Here is a 22,731-nt window from a genome sequence, read left to right on the forward strand (position 1 = left end):
TGTGTGAACTCTATTGGGAGGCTTTTTTTGGAGGTTGATTCCTGACCAAAAAACTCGGTGTGAACTCAGCCTTAAGATTTAGGGTAGTTCCACATAGCCAAGTTTGGCTTGGAAACTTCGCCCTTGTATAAGCCGAATTTACCAGCCTGAACACAGTGGGGGAAGACTCACTGCCAGCAATATAGTTATCTGCGATGCTAGGAGTCCCTACCTCCATGTCAAATACTGTCCTGTTTGGAATAGTATTTCGTAAGGAGGCAGGGTCTGCTATAGATCCCCAGATGACTATAATAATGTCTAATCCCTAAAATTTTAGCAAATCCGGCTCATATATGAACCAAATTTCACAGCCGAAATGCAGTACTGTGAAACTAGCCTAAGGCTATGTGCGAACGACTGTATGCATATGCCAGTGGTAAAAAGTCACAATGGCACATACATGATATCCACGTACCACCTGAGCCTCCATAGACCCATTCACTTCATCTAGTGAGTGACTTGTCTGGAATATCGCCCCGAGTTCACTGAAGCATACACAAGCTCATGAAAAAGCATGGGCATGTATATGGAGCCATAGAGCCAAACGGCTCATTGTGCTACTGACAAAGTCACGTGCACACAGCTTTACTCTGACACTAGGCTCACACCTAAAACATTCTAGGCAGGACTTTTTTCTCTTCTGATTTTCAGTGAAGTCTCCCACAAAGATTAAGAGGGGGAAAAAAAAAGAGCACACATACATATATACACATTATATATATATATATATATATATATATATATATATACATCCAGCTTCTCTAACTCTGTCATACCCTGCTCTCAGACAGTAGAAGTCACCAGACAGGATCACCATAAGCTGCATCATAAAGAAGACTACATCAACTAAAATTACAAAAAAAGGCCCAAGAGTGAGGTCAGTAGCGTTTACAGTCTAGTAATGTAGTGAGGAGCGGTATCTGCAATCCAAAAAACAGGACATGCATCGGTGCAATGCGTCAAAACTGCATTAATCTGGCATGTCAATGTTCAGTTTGGGAGGAGGCACCACATACTTCCCCGGGCTCTGAGTGATAACAACACCAGTCTTTTTGCGGAACATTGGTGCTATTTTGGGTGGCTCTGGAACAGGCGTCTCCTCGGCATCTTCACTGTCTTCATGGTGAATGTCATAGGAGATGTTACCATACTCCCGCAGGAAAGGGAAGATCTCTAGTAGGAACTGGCAGAAGTCTTTACGAATCCCAAACCACCCTGTAAGATAAGGGTTACAATAAGGCCTCCATAATGATGACACGTAACACATCAGCGCACACAACATACATAGTACTTACAGTGATTCCCTCCCTTCTGGCCAAAGGTGGTGGCCATCAGGGTGATTAATGAAAGCCATAGAGGGACAAAGATGGGGATATAAGAGAATAAATTATGGCCGTCTAGTCGATGAACAAGCAGGATCTGCAAGGAGAGAAGGCATACTGATGACTATATATACAGTAAGGCAGAATTCAGCAGTAATAGGTCTACATTCTAGCATCTCATCCCAATAGGGATCATAGGGATTACTGTCCTGGAAGTTTGGGTCCTTAGGTTGTTTAGTTGGAAGCTCCACAGTGTAAGTAATATGACCATCTGGTCTAAGATGCAAGCAATAAAGGGATTCTAAGTAGAACAGTTCATATACCAGTGTGAAATGACGTTCTTTGTTATGTATGTCTGTCTGTATCTGAACCCTATAAATTGTACAGTGCTGCGGAATATGTTGGCGCTATATAAATAAAATGTATTATTATTATATACCAGGAAAACATTTATTCTGTGCATTTCTAAATGTAACCAATTTTGAGCGGTTCTGAAGTGGAAACATTTCTGAATTTTCATCTCACCAATCTGGACTTACCATTTTGGGGTACCTATACTGTGTGTAAGTAGAGATGAGCGAACAGTAAAATGTCCGAGGTTCGATATTCGTTTCGAGTAGCCCATCAATATTTGACTACTCGAATCGAATATCGAACCCTATTATAGTCTATGGGGGGGGAATGCTCGTTTCACGGGTAGGCAACGTTCGATCAAATTATACTTACCAAGTCCACGAGTGAGGGTCAGGCTGGATCCTCCGAGCAGTCTTCTCCCTGCAGCGTCCCCGCGGGGTCTTCCGGCTCTGAATTCACTCTGCCAGGTCATCGGGCCTGGGCAGAGACGACTGCGCATGCCCGCAATACAAGCGGACATGCGCAGTCGGCTCTGCCCAGGCCCGATGCCTGGCAGAGTGAATGAAGAGCCGGAAGACGCCGCGGGGAAGCTGCACGGAGAAGACTTCTAAAGGTAGGAGAAGAACCAGCGTTGATTGGCTGACTGTATAGCATTCGGCCAATCAATGCTGGTTCTGCATCGAACTTTTACATTCGAACAGCGAGTGGTACTCGATCGAGTACGAGTATTTCGAATACCGTAGTATTCGATCGAATACCTACTCCATCGAGTACTACTCGCTCATCTCTATGTGTAAGCCTTTAGAATTAATGGAAGCTCAGGGAAGGCAAGCAAACATAGCCATGTTACTCACCACTCCTGGGCTCTGGTGTGACTCCCCGTTTTCTTCTCATCTGTTAACTGGCGTCAGGGACAGCTGAGGCCTGTGATTGGGCGCTAGCAATCATGTGACATTGAGACAGACGCAGCATAACACATGTGAACACTGAGAACACACTGAACACATCCACTTATTATACTCTAGTGTTGTGCAACTCACCAGAGGGCTCAGAGATCCCTATGCTGTCACTTTGTAGAAAGTGTGAAGACTGTCATGCACTGTCAGTCATCCATATTGGACCATGGTTAAATAAAACACTGAAAACATATGTGATATCCCATTACACAGAAACCCACCACCACTGTAAAATACCTCAAAAGTGAGCAATGGCACAACTATAGCCATCCAGCTGACCGCCATGGTTATGTGGGTCCTTCTCTGCTCAGCGATGACATCCATGGATCGTAGGAACAAGACAGACCACACAATGTAGTACAAAACCACAAGACAGAGGAAGGACATCAGGATCCAGAGGGGCACACACACCACCTAAAACACAGGAAGATCTGTTAGAAACCCATATGAATCGAATTACGCTGGAGCTATACTGGCACGTCCCCTACAGAAGACTGTCACGGCTCCAGGAAGAGCACATGGTTTACATCAGGATATGAAGGAAACCACTTACAAGCCATGGCCACGTGATGATGCTATCCAGCCTCAGTGCAATGAAAATGAACTGCAATATATTAACCGAGCACAAGATTTCCAACTGCAAAGAGAAGACAAAAAAGTTACTATTTAACAACAATCTGTAACAAAATCCTACGTGTGCAGTGTTCAGTCTGATGGAAGGATCAGTTTATACTGCTCTGATGTTTTACTTATAAACCAACAATAGGACAATAAGTAAGATTATATATGAGTTGCACATAGCAGAGGTCGCCGAAATCTTAAAGGGATTCTACCATTAAAACCTCTTTTTTTGTGGATAAGACGTCGGAATAGCCTTTAGAAAGGCTATTCGTCTCTTACCTTTAGATGTGATCTCCGCCGCGCCGTTCCTTAGCAATACCGGTTTTTACCGATATGCAAATTAGTTCTCTCACAGCGATGGGGGCAGGCACCAGCGCTGAAAATGTGATGGGAGCGTCCCCACTGCAGCTCAAGAACACGATCCTGCGACGCCTCTATCTTCGGCTGGATCCTCCCCTTCTCTGTCGTTATCCTCCTGTGTCACCTCTGACGCCTGCGCAGTTGGCTCTGCCAGTGAGACACCAGCAGAGACGAGTGTGAATGCCGGCCATTTTTGGGAGGCCGCTCCTGCATTGAACTACAAGAGCAAGAGCGGCCTCACAAAAATGGCCGCCGGCCGGCATGCGCAGTTGGCTCTACTAGTGTCTCACTGGCAGAGCCAACTGCGCAGGCGTCAGAGGTGACGAAGGAAGACGACAGAGAATGGGAGGATCCAGCCGAAGATAGAGGCGTCGCAGGATCGTGTTCTCGAGCAGCAGTGGGGACGCCCCCATCGGATTTTCAGTGCTGGGGCCCGCCCCCATCACTGAGAGAACGAATTTGCATACCGGTAAAAAAACGGTATTTCTAAGGAACGGTGCGGCGGAGACCACATCTAAAGGTAAGAGACTTTCTAAAAGCTATTCCGACGTCTTATCCACAAAAAAAAGAGGTTTTAATGGTAGAATCCCTTTAATTTCTCAAATACAAAGTGTGCATATACTTCAGGGATCCTAGGCCTCAAAATAGACAGGAATAGGACCTGAGCTACGAGATACGCTTTTCCCATGACTCCCAAGCAAGTAAATGAGAATTACAGAAGCAGAGTAGTACAATGAGCTAAAAGTGAATGGGAATTACAGAAACGGGGTATCTCAGAGCTACGTTGTTTCCGTAGAGCCTGACTATATAGTGGAAAGTCTTCTCAGCGAGGTCATCGTCAGGTGAGTAGAGGGGCTCCTGTGGATGTGCCATTAAATGTTTTTTTTTTTGTGGGAAAACCACTAAACATACAGAGCACAAGTCGAGCGTGCGCGTAATCGGCCACAAAAAAAAAAATGGCTACACGCATGTGCAGTCGGCTCTGCCTGAGGACCGATGGCAGAGCCGACTGCGCACGCGTAGAAGTTTGACCCCCCGCGTTGGAAGAAGACGCGGGGAGAGGCTGTTCCAGAAGAAGATAGAGGTGGATAGAGGAGAGTTCTCTTGCAGCATTGGCGACGCCCCCAGTGCTGTGAGAGAACTAATTTACATACAGAAGAAAACCGCGATTTATACCGAACGGCGGCGCAGAGAAGACATCTAAAGGTAGGAGACAAATAGCCTTTCTTAAGGCTATTTCTATGTGTTAGTCAGAAAAAAGAACATTTTAATGATAGAATCCCTGTAAAGTCTACAGGGCCGTGTGCTTGCCAATAATACAATGGCTAGTATACGGCTGAGAACCCTGTTGGGTGAATGAGCCCTTACACAGAGAACTCATTAACTCTTTGGGCACTGTGTAAAGCTTCATTTCCCCATAGGTGATGCTGAAGGGAAATGAGAATAATTAGAGATGAGCGAACACTGTTCGGATCAGCCGTTCCGAACAGCACGCTCCCATAGAAATGAATGGACGTAGCCGACACGCGGGGGGTTAAGCGACCGGCCGCCGGCAAAGTGTACGTGCCAGCTGTTTCCATTCATTTCTATGGGAGCGTGCTGTTTGGAACGGCTGATCCGAACAGTGTTCGCTCATCTCTAATAATAATCTAAAGAAAAAAAGATGCCGAGCGGCACATAGCGTAATCCTGCAGCAACCACACAAATCTGCTTGGAAAGGGTGAATGAGTCCAACAATGGATCAATAGTCCTGGTGGGCTGGTCCTTTATTTGTGTCCAAATACACACAACTCCATTTGTATACACTTGAAACAAGGGGCATATCCCCGAATACACCAGGTCACTTTGGTATGGAGTGTACAAATCATAACTTACCTCAAGGGAACGGTCATGTCGGAAGCCCCAGACACAAGCAGCGACTGAAACTGGTGACACAAAGAACAGCGGCATGAAGACCAAGAGCCAGAAGTAGTGGTTTCCTCTTTCGATTCGGTCACAGACAAGAACCTCAAACATCAGGAGCAGTAAGTGAATTCCCACTGCAATAAGCATGGCCTTGAACTCCACACAAGTTTCTCCTTCCGCCCTGCAGTGTTAGAGCAAAGATAATGGTAATGAGAGCAGATACTAGTACAAGAGCAATGTAACAGGACTGGGCACATAGATACTCCAGCAACATTTAATGCAATAGAATCGCCAGGCAGGCACAGAAACCTAAGAATCTATCGCTATATTCACACTTGGGAAATTTATTGCAAATATTTATGTGACTATAAATCAATGCCATGTGTGAATACACGCTAAAGGTTCTCAAACCAATCATCCACTGCATGGCCTACACATGTGCCATAAACTTATGTCATGAGATATGTCACATGACCATGCCAGTCAATACATGCAAATTGTTGGTTATCAGATTTTGGTTAAAGGCAAACACTTTTTTTCTGGTTGACACGGAGAAATAGCCATAAGTAAAGCTATTCTTCTCCTACCTTTAGATGTCTTCTCCGCGCCGCCGTTCCGTACAAATCACAGTTTTCGTCGGTATGCAAATGAGTTCTGTCGCAGCACTGGGGGCGGCCCTAGCGCTTAAACAGCACTGGGAGTGTCCCCAATGCTGGGAGAGAACTCTCCAGCGCCGCCTCCATCTTCTTCAGGAACGTCCTCTTCACGCGTCTTCTTCGGCGCAGGCGGTGAAACTTGTAGGCCTCGGGCAGAGTCAACTGCGCATGCCTGAGGCCACAAGAAAAATGGCTGCTTACACAGTAAGTAAGCGGCCATTTTCTTGTGGCCTGTAGGCATGCGCAATTGGCTCTGCCTGAGGCCTACAAGTTTCACCACCTGCGCTGGAAGTAGACGCGAAGAGGAGGTTCCTGAAGAAGATGGAGGCGTCGCTAGAGAGCTCTCTCGCAGCATTGGGGACGCCACCAGTGCTGCGAGAGAACTCATTTGCATACAGATGAAAACCGGAATTTCTATGGAACGGCGGCGCGGAGAAGACATCTAAAGGTAGGAGAAGAATAGCCTTTCTTAAGTCTACTCCTATGTGTCAACCAATAAAAAGTGTTTTAATGGTATAATCCCTTTAAATAACAAAATAAAAGACTTACTGTATTTTTCGAAGCATAAGGCGCACTATGGTTTTAGAGGAAGAAGATAGGAAAAAAACTTTTTCATTTGATTGCAAGTCCCATAGACTGCAATACAACTGTATTGCAGTCTATGGGAGATGCTCTATATTACTATTTGGGATGGTCATAGACCAGCCTCAATACTAATATTCCTATATCAAGACAAGGCTACCGCGTGGCACAGGAACAGATCGGCTCCCGCAAGCTCACCCTGTGGGAGCTGGCCTGCTGCAGTACAGGTACCAGGGGCGGCTTCTTAACATTCTGGGGAAAGGAAGGGGGTTAACAAAGGTAGTAATGAGTGATGGAGGGCATTAGCTGTTAAGGCTCGTGGCCGCTCTTGCAGAGCGATTGCAATAGCTATCGGGTCTCCTGTACAGTAGAGGCTCTGCAGGAGTGGCCGCCATCTTTAAGACCCAGGATCTACCGTATTGAAACGGCAGATGTCAGGAAGGGTCTGGAGTGTAGGGACATGATAATTAAGTACAGGCGCCGCAGGCTTTCTTCTAACTTGCCTGCCCCGCCTGTACCACTCCATCTCACTGTCTCTCCTTTGTCTGCTATTACTGTACCTCCTTTGCTTCGCACCAATGGGACACACTAGGAAGCAGACAGGTACGCTTGCGCCGCCTATACCCTACTTCCTACACTACATTCAGACTATAAGACGCACCCCCATTTCCTTTCATATTTGGGGGGAAAAAAGTCTGTCTTATAGTCCAAAAAATACGGTAGATGCAAGCGCCCAATGTATTCGCAAAATAAACATTTAGGACTACTTCTGAGATTTCTGAAAAAAAAAAATGGCTTGTAGAATGTATATAGCTACAGGGAAACGTCTTTACCTGTACTGAGGGTTTCGCGCCCAAACTCCTGTGCCCACTGAGGCTCCAACGATGACCATTAACTTCCATAGCCATATTGGTGCAAAGACAGCCCAGTAACTCCATTGTATAATACCGTCCAAGCGTAGGGAGAGGAGGACAGAGAACAACAACAAGCAGGCGTAGATAAGGAATTTACTGCAAAACACAAAGACACGGGGTAAGTATTGCGTCATAATAAATGGAAGTAAACAAAGGAGGCCTTATGCATGTATAGCACTAAAGTCCCACTTTGTCTCCGGCTAAAAAAAACGGATTCGCCGCGGACAGGCAGAAGATGCACACGGGCGGTCACTTTACAAACCCAATCAAGTGAATGGGTTTGAAAACTGACTTTAGGTTTCCATGACATATCATATACTCCTACGTGGCTAAACATACTCCTAAAATCATCTAAAAGGAATATTTTGATTCCTATTTCGTATGACCTCTGACTCATTTCCACTGTAACGATCACGGGGGATATATGTGAAAAACACAGTTCTGCTAGTATTGTGAGAAAGCAATCAAAGTGTCCGTCAACAAAAGATCCTACATGATTTATCACCCAACTTTCCCAGGCTACGGAACATAACATGCCAAGCTGTAATGGAGGTTGGATTACTTGTCAGCATCTTCCATCCCTGGCTCTATCATGTTATATAGGTGGTTATGGGCACAAGGCTGGTTAGCAGCACAGGAGATAGTCAGCGGGAGACAATGATGGATCCCTATGTTCTTCTGGAGATCTGATGGTATCACTCACGATGATCAGAGAGGTTGGAGATTCATCCAGACTGGTGGCCAGTTACACATGGCATTTGCACCAGACTTTGGATCATGGCGACATTACATAAAGGGATTGTTCCATCTCAGGGATCCTATCTATACTGCTAGCTTATGTAAATTGAAGACTTTTCCAAAATATATTGCTTTAGGAATGCTGCTTTGTTTTCCTGTTATGTGAACTTACTCCTCCCATTGTTTACACAACGTGTCCATAACCATGGACCTGAGTGATAGGACAGGACAATCAGTTCAGCTAAATGCAGTTTGCTGATAAAGCCCCTTATCTCTTGACCTGTGACTGGTATTAGAAGTTCAGAGTCCGCCTATGTGACTATGGCACTGGCTAGTAGAAGTAGTGCAGCGTCAGGCTATGGGTCTATGGTACTGATCTGTGACTAGTAGAAGTAGTGCAGCATCAGAATATGGGTCTATGGCACTGACCTGTGACTAGTAGAAGTAGTGCAGTGTCAGGCTATGGGTCTATGGTACTGACCTGTGACTAGTAGAAGTAGTGCAGCCTCAGGCTATGGGTCTATGGTACTGACCTGTGACTAGTAGAAGTAGTGCAGCGTCAGGCTATGGGTCTATGGTACTGACCTGTGACTAGTAGAAGTAGTGCAGCCTCAGGCTATGGGTCTATGGTACTGACCTGTGACTAGTAGAAGTAGTGCAGCCTCAGGCTATGGGTCTATGGTACTGACCTGTGACTAGTAGAAGTAGTGCAGCGTCAGGCTATGGGTCTATGGTACTGACCTGTGACTAGTAGAAGTAGTGCAGTGTCAGGCTATGGGTCTATGGTACTGACCTGTGACTAGTAGAAGTAGTGCAGTGTCAGGCTATGGGTCTATGGTACTGACCTGTGACTAGTAGAAGTAGTGCAGTGTCAGGCTATGGGTCTATGGTACTGACCTGTGACTAGTAGAAGTAGTGCAGCCTCAGGCTATGGGTCTATGGTACTGACCTGTGACTAGTAGAAGTAGTGCAGTGTCAGACTATGGGTCTATGGTACTGATCTGTGACTGGTAGAAGTAGTGCAGCCTCAGGCTATGGGTCTATGGTACTGACCTGTGACTAGTAGAAGTAGTGCAGCCTCAGGCTATGGGTCTATGGTACTGACCTGTGACTAGTAGAAGTAGTGCAGTGTCAGGCTATGGGTCTATGGTACTGACCTGTGACTAGTAGAAGTAGTGCAGTGTCAGGCTATGGGTCTATGGTACTGACCTGTGACTAGTAGAAGTAGTGCAGTGTCAGGCTATGGGTCTATGGTACTGACCTGTGACTAGTAGAAGTAGTGCAGTGTCAGGCTATGGGTCTATGGTACTGACCTGTGACTAGTAGAAGTAGTGCAGCCTCAGGCTATGGGTCTATGGCACTGACCTGTGACTAGTAGAAGTAGTGCAGCCTCAGGCTATGGGTCTATGGTACTGACCTGTGACTAGTAGAAGTAGTGCAGCCTCAGGCTATGGGTCTATGGTACTGACCTGAGACTGGTAGAAGTAGTGCAGTGTCAGGCTATGGGTCTATGGTACTGACCTGTGACTAGTAGAAGTAGTGCAGCCTCAGGCTATGGGTCTATGGTACTGACCTGTGACTAGTAGAAGTAGTGCAGCCTCAGGCTATGGGTCTATGGTACTGACCTGTGACTAGTAGAAGTAGTGCAGTGTCAGGCTATGGGTCTATGGTACTGACCTGTGACTAGTAGAAGTAGTGCAGCCTCAGGCTATGGGTCTATGGTACTGACCTGTGACTAGTAGAAGTAGTGCAGTGTCAGGCTATGGGTCTATGGTACTGACCTGTGACTAGTAGAAGTAGTGCAGCCTCAGGCTATGGGTCTATGGCACTGACCTGTGACTAGTAGAAGTAGTGCAGTGTCAGGCTATGGGTCTATGGTACTGACCTGTGACTAGTAGAAGTAGTGCAGTGTCAGGCTATGGGTCTATGGTACTGACCTGTGACTAGTAGAAGTAGTGCAGCCTCAGGCTATGGGTCTATGGTACTGACCTGTGACTAGAAGAAGTAGTGCAGCCTCAGGCTATGGGTCTATGGCACTGACCTGTGACTAGTAGAAGTAGTGCAGTGTCAGACTATGGGTCTATGGTACTGACCTGTGACTAGTAGAAGTAGTGCAGCCTCAGGCTATGGGTCTATGGTACTGACCTGTGACTAGTAGAAGTAGTGCAGCCTCAGGCTATGGGTCTATGGTACTGACCTGTGACTAGTAGAAGTAGTGCAGCCTCAGGCTATGGGTCTATGGCACTGACCTGTGACTAGTAGAAGTAGTGCAGTGTCAGGCTATGGGTCTATGGTACTGACCTGTGACTAGTAGAAGTAGTGCAGCCTCAGGCTATGGGTCTATGGCACTGACCTGTGACTAGTAGAAGTAGTGCAGCCTCAGGCTATGGGTCTATGGTACTGACCTGTGACTAGTAGAAGTAGTGCAGCCTCAGGCTATGGGTCTATGGTACTGACCTGTGACTAGTAGAAGTAGTGCAGCCTCAGGCTATGGGTCTATGGTACTGACCTGTGACTAGTAGAAGTAGTGCAGCCTCAGGCTATGGGTCTATGGCACTGACCTGTGACTAGTAGAAGTAGTGCAGTGTCAGGCTATGGGTCTATGGTACTGACCTGTGACTAGTAGAAGTAGTGCAGCCTCAGACTATGGGTCTATGGTACTGACCTGTGACTAGTAGAAGTAGTGCAGTGTCAGGCTATGGGTCTATGGCACTGACCTGTGACTAGTAGAAGTAGTGCAGCCTCAGACTGGCCCTGTGACCGAGGTCACACATTGTGTCCAGTAGGACAGCAGCCACCCCCTCCCCAGTGCCTGGCCCTACAGGCCTGCACTCCTCGGTCTCCACTTGTTTCCTCCTTCCTATCTTCAGCCATTTCCTCCCCATGCCTAGGCCTCAAGCTCCCGGCCGTCTCCTGGACGCCTCACACTTCGGTCCCCGACTTCCCGTGACCCCATCACCCCCGCCTGACTCACTCACCTGGGGTTGAAGTCCTGGAAGAGACCCCGGAGGTTCATGGTTTAATCCCCGCACCGGGCTCTAAGGAGCGGACATCGCGATCTCCACTGCTGCGAGCCGCCGTAATCCTCCTACACGGCGCGCACACCACTTCCCTGCTATGGACGAGCACCAGCTGCTGCTCCTGTATGTCATTCACTACGGTATAAGGATCTTAGAAGGAAAACAACCCAGTAAGACGCTCTGCAAGAAGATACAATAGACATTACAGTAAGGAGCTGCTGGGCGGGCGATCTCACCTCACTGCTAAGGATGGGGGGGGGGACGCTGGGCCAGCAGATGGAGAGAAACCAGCTGTGCAGTGCGGAGTGCCCGCCCCTAAATACAGACCACGCCCTCATAACTGAAGAGTGTCCCCCATAATAGTGGCAGAGAGCCCCAATAACATGCAGAGCGCCTCCAAAACATCACCAGCTACTGAATGTATGAACAGCTTGACAAGCAATCCAATACACTGAGAATTGACTGTACATGCATCATCCATGGTAACATCGGATCCGTCACAGGATGTACAGTAAAGTCCATTGGTTGCATTGGGGTAGTGGCCTTGTGACCGAAACCAACTCTCCACCCCAGAGCCTCTCTCCCCCTGCCTCCTCTCCTGATTGTGCTATGGGATGGGGGCTGGTTTTACTATAGTGAGATCAGGGTAGGGGGCGAATCGATCAGGGATCGGGACTGGTTCTGATCAGGTTCTCTAGGGGTCAGAACTAGGCATGATGAAGAATCCAACAAATAAATCAAGGTAAATGTAAGTCCATAGACAATCCCTTTAAGCATTAATTGACCTGCAGCATGGACATGGTGATACTTTAAAGGTGGAGCCTCACTTAAAGGGGTTTTTCGGTCTCATTCATTGATGAATTTACCTTAAGGTAGTTAGTACCATTCTTTTCCACATCTAGAACGTCATGTGGCACGTCCCTGAGCATAGGTCATCAACTGGAGAATAATGGGGTTTAGACCCTCATGGATCAGCTGTTTGATCCAGTAGTGGCGCTCGCTGCAGGCCATGTGACGTCATGGTCAGTCTTCAGTACCAAGCACAACCACTATACAGATATACGGCGCTGTGCTTAGTTTTCCTGAATGCTGCAGTCACTTCCCAGGGGTCAGAAGGATCGGTGTCATCCTAAGGACGGGTCATCAGCTGCTAAACCAGAAATCCCCTTTAATAAACACGCAAGAGTTAACATTGCCAGGTCATCACTGTCGTGAAGAATAAGATTTTATGGAAAGAATTCCGTGGCAAAAAACCGTAACCAAACAGGCATGTGTGAATAGACCCTAAAGTATGACGCCGAAAAAATATTTCCATGTAGCAACAAGAACTATCTTCAAATAGGGCCTGTAAATTGTTCCTTCTTCTTTAAGGTGGAGTTCCCATGTGGTGGAAACGCTATAGATTGTGAGATACATGCAGAAAATCCCGAGCTTCAGAGTAGCAGCAAAGAACATGGGATGGTAAAAATCATTTGGAAACAATCTGCACAGAATATGCAAAAACGGAAGTGCGGTACGGATTTTAGTACTTTATATAGTGTGGATTTTCAGGGTTATGCGAAGGCTGAAATATGCAGCAAATCTGCAAGAAGAACTGGGTGCGTTTCTGTGTCTGTTGTGGATTTCCATGGGACTGCAGCAGATTCTCTGCAGCATTTCATTTATATGTCAGTTTAATCTGCTTTCAGTCGGGACAGGGCTCTCGAATATATGCGAATTACCTCCTGTATTTAGGTGGAGACTCCAGCCATAGACATGTTATAGTGTGAGCCTTGTACACACAGGCAAGCAGAGCCAGGCCAGCGCTGTCACTCAATGTCCCGTCATCCCCTGCACCTCCCTCCCAATCACACAGCGCCTCTCAGGACTAGGAAGTAGCAGCAGATCTCACAGACTATAAGGCACAGGACAAGCAGACTATAAGGCACAGGACACACAGGCTATAAGGCACAGGACACACAGATTACAAGGCACAGGACACACAGACTATAAATCACAGGACACATATATGACGGGGACAGGACGACATGAAATCTGCACATTACTACATCCCAGGGCTCTTCTGCCTCGTCTGTGTATTGTCTCATGTCACTGAAGGACTGGCTGCAAGAAGACAACAGACGTCTGCCTCAGGTATATGACTTTACAAGTATGACAAGTGTAGACAGTGACTTAGTAAACCAAGGGTTTCTGCGAGCTCAGATCAGATGAATGTGACATTTCTGCCACAAATCTTCTGCTTATGAATGTACACTAATACTGCTTGGCGTACTCCACAAGGGAAAGCAACCCTCCAAGAGATACCGTGGTTAGGTAGACATCCCAGGGCCATACTTACTGTCCATGTACATACAGTACAGTACATGTATATACTATATAAATATGTTACCGTAGTGTACACTTATATATAGTACAGTACATGTATATGCAGCCTTGATATGTTATTGTACAGTGTATATATATATACAGCTTTGATACGTTACACTACAGTTCCCCTATATACAGTACATGTATATACAGCCTTGATATGTTACAGTACAGTACATGTATTTACTTTACAGTACATGTTATATACAGCCTTGATATGTTACTGTACAGTACTGTATATACACTATAGTACATTTACATATAGCCCCAATATATCACACTACAGTACAGTACATATATATGCAGTCTTGATATGTTACACTACAGTACATGTATATACAGTATTGTATATGTACACATAGCCATGATATAATACAGCATATGTATATACAACCTTGATGTGTTACACTACAGTGCATGTATATACAGTACAGCACATGTATATAAGCTGTGATATGTTACACTACAGTTCCCCTGTATATAGTACATGTATATGCAACTTGATATGTTACAATACAGTACAGGTATATACAATCTTCATATATTACACTACAGTACATGTATATACTTTACAGTACATGTGTATACAGCCTCTATATATTACACTATACCGTAATACATGTATATACAGTCTTGATGTATTACATTACAGTACATGTATATACTTTACAGTACATGTGTATACAGCCTTGATATATTACACTATAATACGAGTATATACTTTACAATACATTTGTATACAGTCTTGATGTATTACATTACAGTACATATATATACTTTACAGAACATGTGTATACAGCCTTGATATATTACACTACAGTACATGTATATACTTTAAGATACATTTGTATACAGTCTTGATGTATTATATTACAGTAAATGTGTATACAGCCTTGATATATTACACTATAGTGCGTGTATATACTTTACAATACATTTGTATACAGTCTTGATGTATTACATTACAGTACATGTATATACTTTACAGAACATGTGTATACAGCCTTGATATATTACATTACAGTACATGCGTATACAGCCTTGATATATTACACTTCAGTACATGTGTATACAGCCTTGATATATTACAATACACATACTTTGTGCTTTTCCTTTCATTGTATAGAACATCACGTATCATGTTGTCTACTCCACTAGATACTTGGATGATTTTCTGACTTCTTTTCACTTTAGATGGCGTGTCTGGTATGAATGTCCTCCTCATAATTGTCGATGACCTCCGGACAAGTCTGGGCTGTTATGGTGACAGTATTGTGAAGTCCCCAAACATCGATCAGCTGGCGTCTCACAGTGTTCTGTTCACCAATGCCTATGCCCAGGTAAGCGGAGCGTTATTCAGTCTCTGGTGTCAATGACAGTGGTCTAAGGCGGCGGCTTTTACCAAGGAGATTTTCTCACATGTATCTTCTACAAGTCGGAAGGTTTTATCTGTATCGTAGTTGCTCAGAATTTGTGATGTTTTCCTGTACTGTGTCCTGCCTGCATAAATAATAGGCACGGCTTGCCGGAAATCCACGGTCTGGCGAATAAACTATAACTTACGCCAGAAACTGTCAGAGTAAAGCTCCGATCTATGACAGCTGAAACGCCAAGCCCTGACATATTCCTGTCTTCTCTCTACTACAGCAAGCAGTGTGCGCCCCCAGCAGAGTGTCCTTCTTAACAGGACGGAGACCCTCGACCACCAGACTGTTTGACTTTAACTCTTATTGGAGGGTCCACGCTGGGAATTACTCCACACTACCACAGTATTTTAAGGAACATGGTTACGTGACTATGTCAGTCGGGAAAGTATTCCATCCAGGTAAAAATCTACTCATGTTTTTTTTTTTCAATCTTAAAAGGGTTTCCATTTTTATAAAATATTCATCTCCTCCATTGTGTATAATAGCTTGCGTGGCAGGCCAGATATGAGAAATATGCGCCTATGGAAAATAGTATAATGTATACATGTAAAAGTACAGAAAAAGTTGAGTAAGGCTTCATCCACACTACAGAATGTGCAGGCCGAGTCTGTTCTAATGTGGGGTCCAATGCTGTGTTCTCGTGATTAGAGAGAGGGTCCTATCGTGGTCCGTGACTATAGAACCGAACACCCCATTGATGTCATCTGAGTGCATTCTGCTATGAAATCGCTCCTCCCTCTTCGTGCACACTCTGTCGCACACTTGGTCATGTGAATGTAGTCCAACTGGTGCTACATTACCATTTTTGTGCTAATTTTATCGCAGGGTTGCATTCACAGTTCTGAAGGGTTCTGAGCTGCAGTCCCCACTGGAAAAGAGCGGGTCGGAATTCCGATCGCGATCGTGAAATTTACTCGATCACCGATCGGAATCCGATCTTTTCCGATCCCGATCTCTCAACCCTACTATAGACACTTCTGTGAGGAAGGGCATCCTGAAAGACTGTCAGACATGCCCTTCTGACAGTGAAGAGCTACGGTATCGGCACCGATAGCTCATCACCGGTGGCATAGAACGGGAAAGCCGCTTCAGCGCACAGTTGGCTTTCTAGCGGTGTGTTAAAGCGCATGTGCCCCAGATGGTGAAACGTCCTCTTTAAGGTTGAGGCCCCACGTTGCGGAAATGCAGCTTCTTTTGTTGCAGATTTTGCTGCGTTTTTTTGAGCCAAAGCCAGGAGTGGATTGAGCAGAAGGGAGAAGTATAAGAACTTATATATTCTCCATTCCCTCTGTAGCCATTTTTGGGCATTGGCTCAAAAAACCACAACAAAAGAAGCTGTTTTTCCGCACTGAGGCTGAGGCCCCACGTTGCTGCAATGCAGATTTTTTTTGTTGCAGATTTTGCTGCTTTTTTTCAGCCAAAGTCAATAATGGCCACGAAAGGAATCGGAAATATATAAGTTCTTATACTTCTTCCTTTTGCTCAATCCACTCCTGGCTTTGGCTCAAAAAAACGCAGCAAAGTCGACAACAAAAAAAGCTGCGTTTAACAGTCCCTTACTAGTTGAATGGTGCCTTGACAATAAACTGATTACAAAGTACTATATCTAACCATCTCCAGAATATATTAGGAAGTTGTCAGTCTGGTGACTCTATGATGTTTCTTTGTTATGTGCCTATAATACTCTGCTGTGATTCTATCTTTGTGTCACTTGGCATTTCCTAGGTATTTCATCTAACCACAGTGACGACTATCCATACAGTTGGTCTGTTAGGCCTTACCACCCATCTTCAGAGAAGTATGAGAATACAAAGGTATGCATGGTTATTGTGTCTTCTAGGGATGTTCAGTGTAGTCTTACAACACAGGACATGATAGCCCGTGTCTCTGACAATTCTCCACCATCAGTCATTGTACAGCTGGTTTAAGGTTTATGTGGGCCTTGGGCAAAGGAGTCTCAGACTGGCACATTCAGTTTATTCACAAGCTTGGTCCAATGCTTGACGGACACTACAATCGATGTACCCATTCTTGAATTTTACAGAATATACAATGGATGCTCCGAATAGAATGGTAGGGCCAATCCTGTTAGCAGACCTGTTGTCGGAGATGGATAGTACACACTGCCTGCCTCCAGTCCCTTGTCATAGGGGACTCACCAGCTTATGTCCCTTACCCTCTCTTCAATGACATTACTGTTTCTGTGATGTTACCCCTGAAGATTAATAGCGTCCACCATAAGGAGCATGGTGTGTTGGCTCGCGGCTGTGTTCTTGTACATTTCCAAAAAGTGACGTTTTATTTATAAAAGCAGTAAAATCGAACCTGAACCGCTTATATTTCTTGTCCCCCCATCTCTGCCCCCAGTTTCTTGTCCCCCCCATCTCTGCCTCCAGTTTCTTGTCCCCCCCATCTCTGCCCCCAGTTTCTTGTCCCCCCCATCTTTGCCCCCAGTTTCTTGTCCCCCCTAGGCAGGTAGACTGCAATAGAAGCGCCGGTATTCTGCAGTGCATTGCAGAATACCGGCGCCTCTATTGCAGTCTACCTGCCATACGCAGCCAGCCGCCTGACACCTATGTGCAGTGAGCGAGCGGAGAGAGCGGTGGGGGAGCATGGCAAGGTGAGTCCAACTACACTGGGGCCTATGTAGGGGGGGGGACATGAAGCTTGGCAATGTGGTTGATCCCTGGGGACACCAACTTAGGGACACCCCCTCCCCAACCCCCTGTACCCGCTGCACTGACCTGTTATGTGCTGTGTCAGGTGCAGCAGCCTCCTCCTTAGCTCCTCCTCCTCCGTGAAGTGTGTAGGTGGCCTGGGATAGCTGCGGCGCCGGGACCATGTGGGCTGCCGCCATCTTGCTCACTGTGTCCCTGCTGAATCGGCACGCCCACCTTCAGCCCCCAACCTATGGTGCCGCAGCCCTGGCTCCAGAGCCCGCCCACACCCATCCATACACCAATAGGAGGTGCGTGCACAGACCAGCGCTGGCGGAATGCCAGCTGCTACAGCCGTACCGGAGAGTTCTTTGGAGGGTGACGGTGGCGATTTGGGGTGAGTGACCCACATTTAAAGTAGCCTATCCTTCCTTCCTGGGCAATATGTAGGTGTGTGTGAAAGTTCCCCAAAATCCAATCAGCCGTTTGTCTGTGATTGAGGAACAAACATCCAAACTCACAAACATCCAAACACACATATTTTCACCTTTATAATTTTAGTAGGATATATATATATATCATATATATATATATATATATATATATATATATATATATATATATATAATATAATATAATGTAATATAATATACAATCATATGTAATATCTATCTTTCATACAATATATCAAACACTTCCAATACTGTTAAACGCCATCTTATAATCATTTTCTTTGTCATCTATATGTTCTATTTAGACGTGCAAAGGCAAAGACGGACAGCTTCATGCCAACTTGGTTTGTCCAGTAGATGTGTCTGAAGTCCCAGAGGGGACATTACCGGATATACAAAGCACAGAAGAAGCCATAAGGCTCCTGAAAACTGTCAGACAGCAGAATTCATCATTTTTCCTAGCGGTTGGATATCATAAGCCTCACATTCCGTTCAGATTTCCAAAGGTAACTGGGAATGGTCATCGTCTGAATTATTTATTGCCGATTACAGGATTTCATTATAATTTAATAGCCATTGTTTATATGGTTATAGTTTTTATCATTGCTTCTGTTTTCTATCTCATATTTTCTTGCACGTGGTACTGTAAGTCTTCGAACAACAATGGTGTATATCAGGGCTTCTCAATGGTTTTTCACTCACGACTCACCAGTCTATTGTGTTGCACCAAACAAATGCCGTTGTGCTGTACAAATAATATCCTCCCCAATGGCAACCAAATACTACAGTATAGTGCACATAATACCCATAGTAACAACACATACCAAATTAACAGTGTAGTTTCTGCTTCGAGTCGCTGCTTTGTGCTATAGTGGACACGGACAGGGACCATCCAGGGAGCGATACCTCACCAATGAAGACCACCTCACTATATGGTGTATAACATGCTCAACATAAACTGATAAGATGTACCATGTCTTAGGTCTCTTAACATGTCACAATTCTGTTTGTCTAGGAGTTTTTAAAGCTATATCCCATTAAAAGCATATCCTTGGCACCTGACCCCGACATACCCAAGAATCTTCCGTCTGTCGCTTACAACCCTTGGGCAGACATTCGTAAGAGAGAGGATGTTCAAGCGCTAAACATCAGTTTTCCATATGGACCTATTCCTCCGCACTTCCAGGTAGACTTTAGGCAAATATTTCACTGTATAAATTTATATTTGCTACATTTGGAATAGGGGTATAGTCCTTTAATTCTGGATTCTGACTATATTAGTCAGTATGACTTCAAGCACACATCTTATATAGCTTATAAAATGATAATTATCGGTATATTGTACCTGAAGGAACTTCTATTGTAATTCTATTGTAAGCGCTAAAGTCAGCCTCTAGAAATTAGAACAAAATTGTGTTTTTGTTTTTTTGTCCCTTATTAATACTTGTTCTCTCACTCCAGCGATTAATCCGTCAGAGTTATTACGCCTCCGTTTCTTACCTGGACAGTCAAGTTGGCCAGTTGTTAAATACGGTGGAAAATCTAGGACTGGCGAAGGACACCATTGTTGTTCTAGCCTCCGATCATGGTAATAACAATGAGAAGATATTCCGTCACTTCTATACTTTTAGATATTTGTATCTTTTCATTCATTGTACTTATGTCTTTGCAGGATGGTCTCTAGGAGAACACGGAGAATGGGCCAAGTACAGTAATTTTGACGTAGCTACACGTGTACCAATGATGTTTTATGTACCAGGCATGACTGTCACAAAACGGACCCAACAGAAGATCTTTACATACATAGATCCCTTAAATATGGAAGCCACGTGGAAACCTCCAGGTAATACTAGTGATTCTAGATATTATTCTGTATATTGTTTTAGAGTATGTTTTTTTCTTTATCCTTGGTACCTTCTTCCCAATGAATATAGGATTCAGGGCCAACTTCATCTTGGAATCTGAGAAGGTCTTCACTCTCCGTTGTGTCTTTTTTTGTCACGTTGGCAAAGTTACAAGTTGTGTGAGTGGTGCGTGTGAGAACTATAGTCATTGTGCCTAGGCCAATTTGGCCAAGGTCCCATGGGCCATGTAAAATCGTGAATCATAGAGGACCTTTATCAAAAGTTTAGTTGGAATGAAAGTTAGCTGTTAAGACTATGGCAATACCATAAGGCCCTTCTAGAAGATCTCTGCCTCATTGATGTTATTCTCACTCTTTTAGGTAAAATCAATGACAATCCCGTTGAATTAGTTTCTCTTTATTCAACCATTGCCGAACTCGCTCAACTTCCTCGTCTACCAGACTGTCCTGTACCTTCATTTCATGTGGATTTATGCACCGAAGGGCGAAGTCTTCTTCCATACTTCACTACATCAGAAGAAGAAACTGCGGAAACCGTAGCTTACAGCTCTTACCCCAGACCTTCCGATACACCCCAGTGGAATTCGGACTTACCTGATCTTAAAGACATCAGAATTATGGGGTACTCCTTGAGGACACGTGACTACAGACTTACCCTATGGGTTGGATACAACCCTGAGACTTTTGAGACTAATTTTACAGACATTCACGCCCAAGAGTTATATTTAGTCAAAACGGACCCAAATCAAGACAATAATGTGTTCAATGCGTCTGTACATTATGATTTTGCTTGGAAGTTCTTTGGACACACATTGAAGTGATTCACATATTGGGGAACCGATTTATGTATAACTATTTTGTAGAGGGTTATACCATGTAAATAATTGTTTTTTTTGTTGTTTTTTAATAAATGTAGATTATGAGCCCCACATAGAGCTCACAATGTACATTTTTTTTTGCCCTATCTGTATGTCTTTGGAATATGGGATGGAAATCCACGCAAACACGGGGAGAACATACAAACTCCTTGCAGTGTTTTTTTGCCCTTGGTGGGATTTGAACACCAGGACTACAGTGCTGCAAGGCTGCAGTGCTGACCACTGAGCCACCCTGTGGCCCCATACCATGTAAATAATTGTGTATATCATTATTTAGATTTGTATGTTATATTTTTCTATATTTTTAGAAAATAAAAAAACCTCATCCTGATCTTTCTCATGCTGTACCAGTGAATGTTAGTGCTTCAGTAGTTTCTCTTATGCAGGAATTTCAAGGTACATAGGTGGTAAAGGGTACAACTTCTAAAAAATGCTGACATCTCAAGGGTCCAGGTGATGTGCCAAGAAGACACAAAAAGGGGCACAGTGCAAAGCTGAGCTATTGTGATCATTTTTTTTTTAGCCATGAGAAGGGATTTTATGTCAACAGAAGTCTATGGAGAGAGGAGAGGGAGAAGTCAGTAGGTAATGCTGGAGGTAAGAGAAGATACAAGGCCTATGTCAGGAACCTGATGCAACAAATAACTCTGTAAGAGCTGGGCTACCAGTATCCCCAAGCACTGAGTCAAAAACAGTCCTGGGTGTGCTACGCTCTCCTAACTGGAGCAGAACCAGGCCCCGGAGTACTTCACCAGAGCTCTTGATGGTGGAGTTGGACTTGATAACAGTCCGAGGCCCAGATCCGCAAAAAATTGGCTAATAGTCCAAATAGGATTGCCTACATACAATTTGCCAATATCTTAGTGCAAGCTTATCGATCCATCCTTATTAAACTGGGACTAAAAGGAGGCCTCTCCCCAGTTTGGGCAGAAGGATCATGCGGACCTCATGAAACTGAGCAACCAATAAGTCTTCTATGTATACTGCGTTGCACAGTTTTGTCCAAGTAGAGGCCAGGTGAGATTGGAGAAGTTTATAATATTCTCCTGACAGGTCTCTTCTGGGCCAGTAGTTTTGTTTTTGAGAAGAGTGGCTTTGATCTCATTGTCTGTAAGGCTGGGTTCATATTACTACGGACACAAAGTCCTGCATATAGAACTTTGTGCCCATGTAATTAAAAAACGGTTCCCCCACGGAGAGGCTGCAAGTCGCCCCATGTCCAGTTTCCCCAGGGTTTATAACAGAAATTCCAGGGCAGACAGTGGCGGTAGTGTGAACCCCGCTTGATGAGTTACTTCAAGAATTTCTCCTGGACCAAGGAGAATTTTGGTCATGTTGATTCCTCTCATAAAATACTCTTGCTCTAGATTCAGAAAATACCTAGCAGATCTGTTGTTATGTGACTCTTCCTCGGCCCATTGAGTTGAGCATGGAGTACCATTGGTTTCGTGAAGATCTGAAGTTTTCGAGGAGTTTTTCTGCATTGTTTCCCTAGTGAAAGATTTTATTTCTTGTAGTGTCTACTGCAAGCAATGGGCAAACCCTTCAGGATTCGTTTTGTTTTGGGTCGGATGATTTGAGACCAAATATTTTTTATCATGCTTTGTGGGCTTAGACTG

General features: G+C 44.7%; 2 protein-coding genes across 2 annotated transcripts; one reads left to right on the forward strand and one right to left on the reverse strand.

The window, feature by feature from the left end:
* Positions 1–896: 896 nt before the first annotated feature.
* TMEM185A (transmembrane protein 185A) lies at positions 897–11,614 on the reverse strand. The gene is made up of 7 exons (XM_075260682.1): positions 11,426–11,614; positions 7,629–7,805; positions 5,528–5,738; positions 3,225–3,308; positions 2,909–3,085; positions 1,335–1,458; positions 897–1,254 (listed from the first exon to the last, which is right to left on the reverse strand). The coding sequence occupies exons 1-7, from the start codon at positions 11,461–11,463 to the stop codon at positions 1,010–1,012; spliced, it is 1,056 nt and encodes a 351-aa protein (XP_075116783.1). The 5' UTR covers positions 11,464–11,614; the 3' UTR covers positions 897–1,009.
* A 1,761-nt stretch (positions 11,615–13,375) lies between these two features.
* Positions 13,376–21,224, forward strand: IDS (iduronate 2-sulfatase). Its single transcript, XM_075260388.1, has 9 exons — positions 13,376–13,600; positions 15,029–15,174; positions 15,482–15,659; positions 16,987–17,075; positions 18,676–18,876; positions 19,386–19,556; positions 19,832–19,958; positions 20,043–20,213; positions 20,595–21,224. Exons 1-9 carry the CDS (start codon positions 13,495–13,497, stop codon positions 21,053–21,055), a joined length of 1,650 nt encoding a protein of 549 aa, XP_075116489.1. The 5' UTR covers positions 13,376–13,494; the 3' UTR covers positions 21,056–21,224.
* The last annotated feature ends 1,507 nt before the right edge of the window (positions 21,225–22,731 follow it).

This window comes from Leptodactylus fuscus, chromosome 11 (assembly GCF_031893055.1).
Source record: "Leptodactylus fuscus isolate aLepFus1 chromosome 11, aLepFus1.hap2, whole genome shotgun sequence".
Lineage (NCBI taxonomy): Eukaryota > Metazoa > Chordata > Amphibia > Anura > Leptodactylidae > Leptodactylus > Leptodactylus fuscus.

Excerpts from the sequence above, each read along its gene's own strand:
- TMEM185A (XM_075260682.1), bottom strand. The coding sequence starts at position 11,463 with ATGAACCTCCGGGGTCTCTTCCAGGACTTCAACCCCAG. Across the intron at positions 5,739-7,628 it reads GCGCGAAACCCTCAGTACAG|GGCGGAAGGAGAAACTTGTG; the intron begins GTAAAGACGTTT and ends CTAACACTGCAG. Across the intron at positions 3,309-5,527 it reads GACATGACCGTTCCCTTGAG|TTGGAAATCTTGTGCTCGGT; the intron begins GTAAGTTATGAT and ends TTCTCTTTGCAG.
- IDS (XM_075260388.1), top strand. The coding sequence starts at position 13,495 with ATGAAATCTGCACATTACTACATCCCAGGGCTCTTCTGCCTCGTCTGT. Across the intron at positions 19,557-19,831 it reads CTATTCCTCCGCACTTCCAG|CGATTAATCCGTCAGAGTTA; the intron begins GTAGACTTTAGG and ends CTCTCACTCCAG. Across the intron at positions 19,959-20,042 it reads TGTTCTAGCCTCCGATCATG|GATGGTCTCTAGGAGAACAC; the intron begins GTAATAACAATG and ends ATGTCTTTGCAG.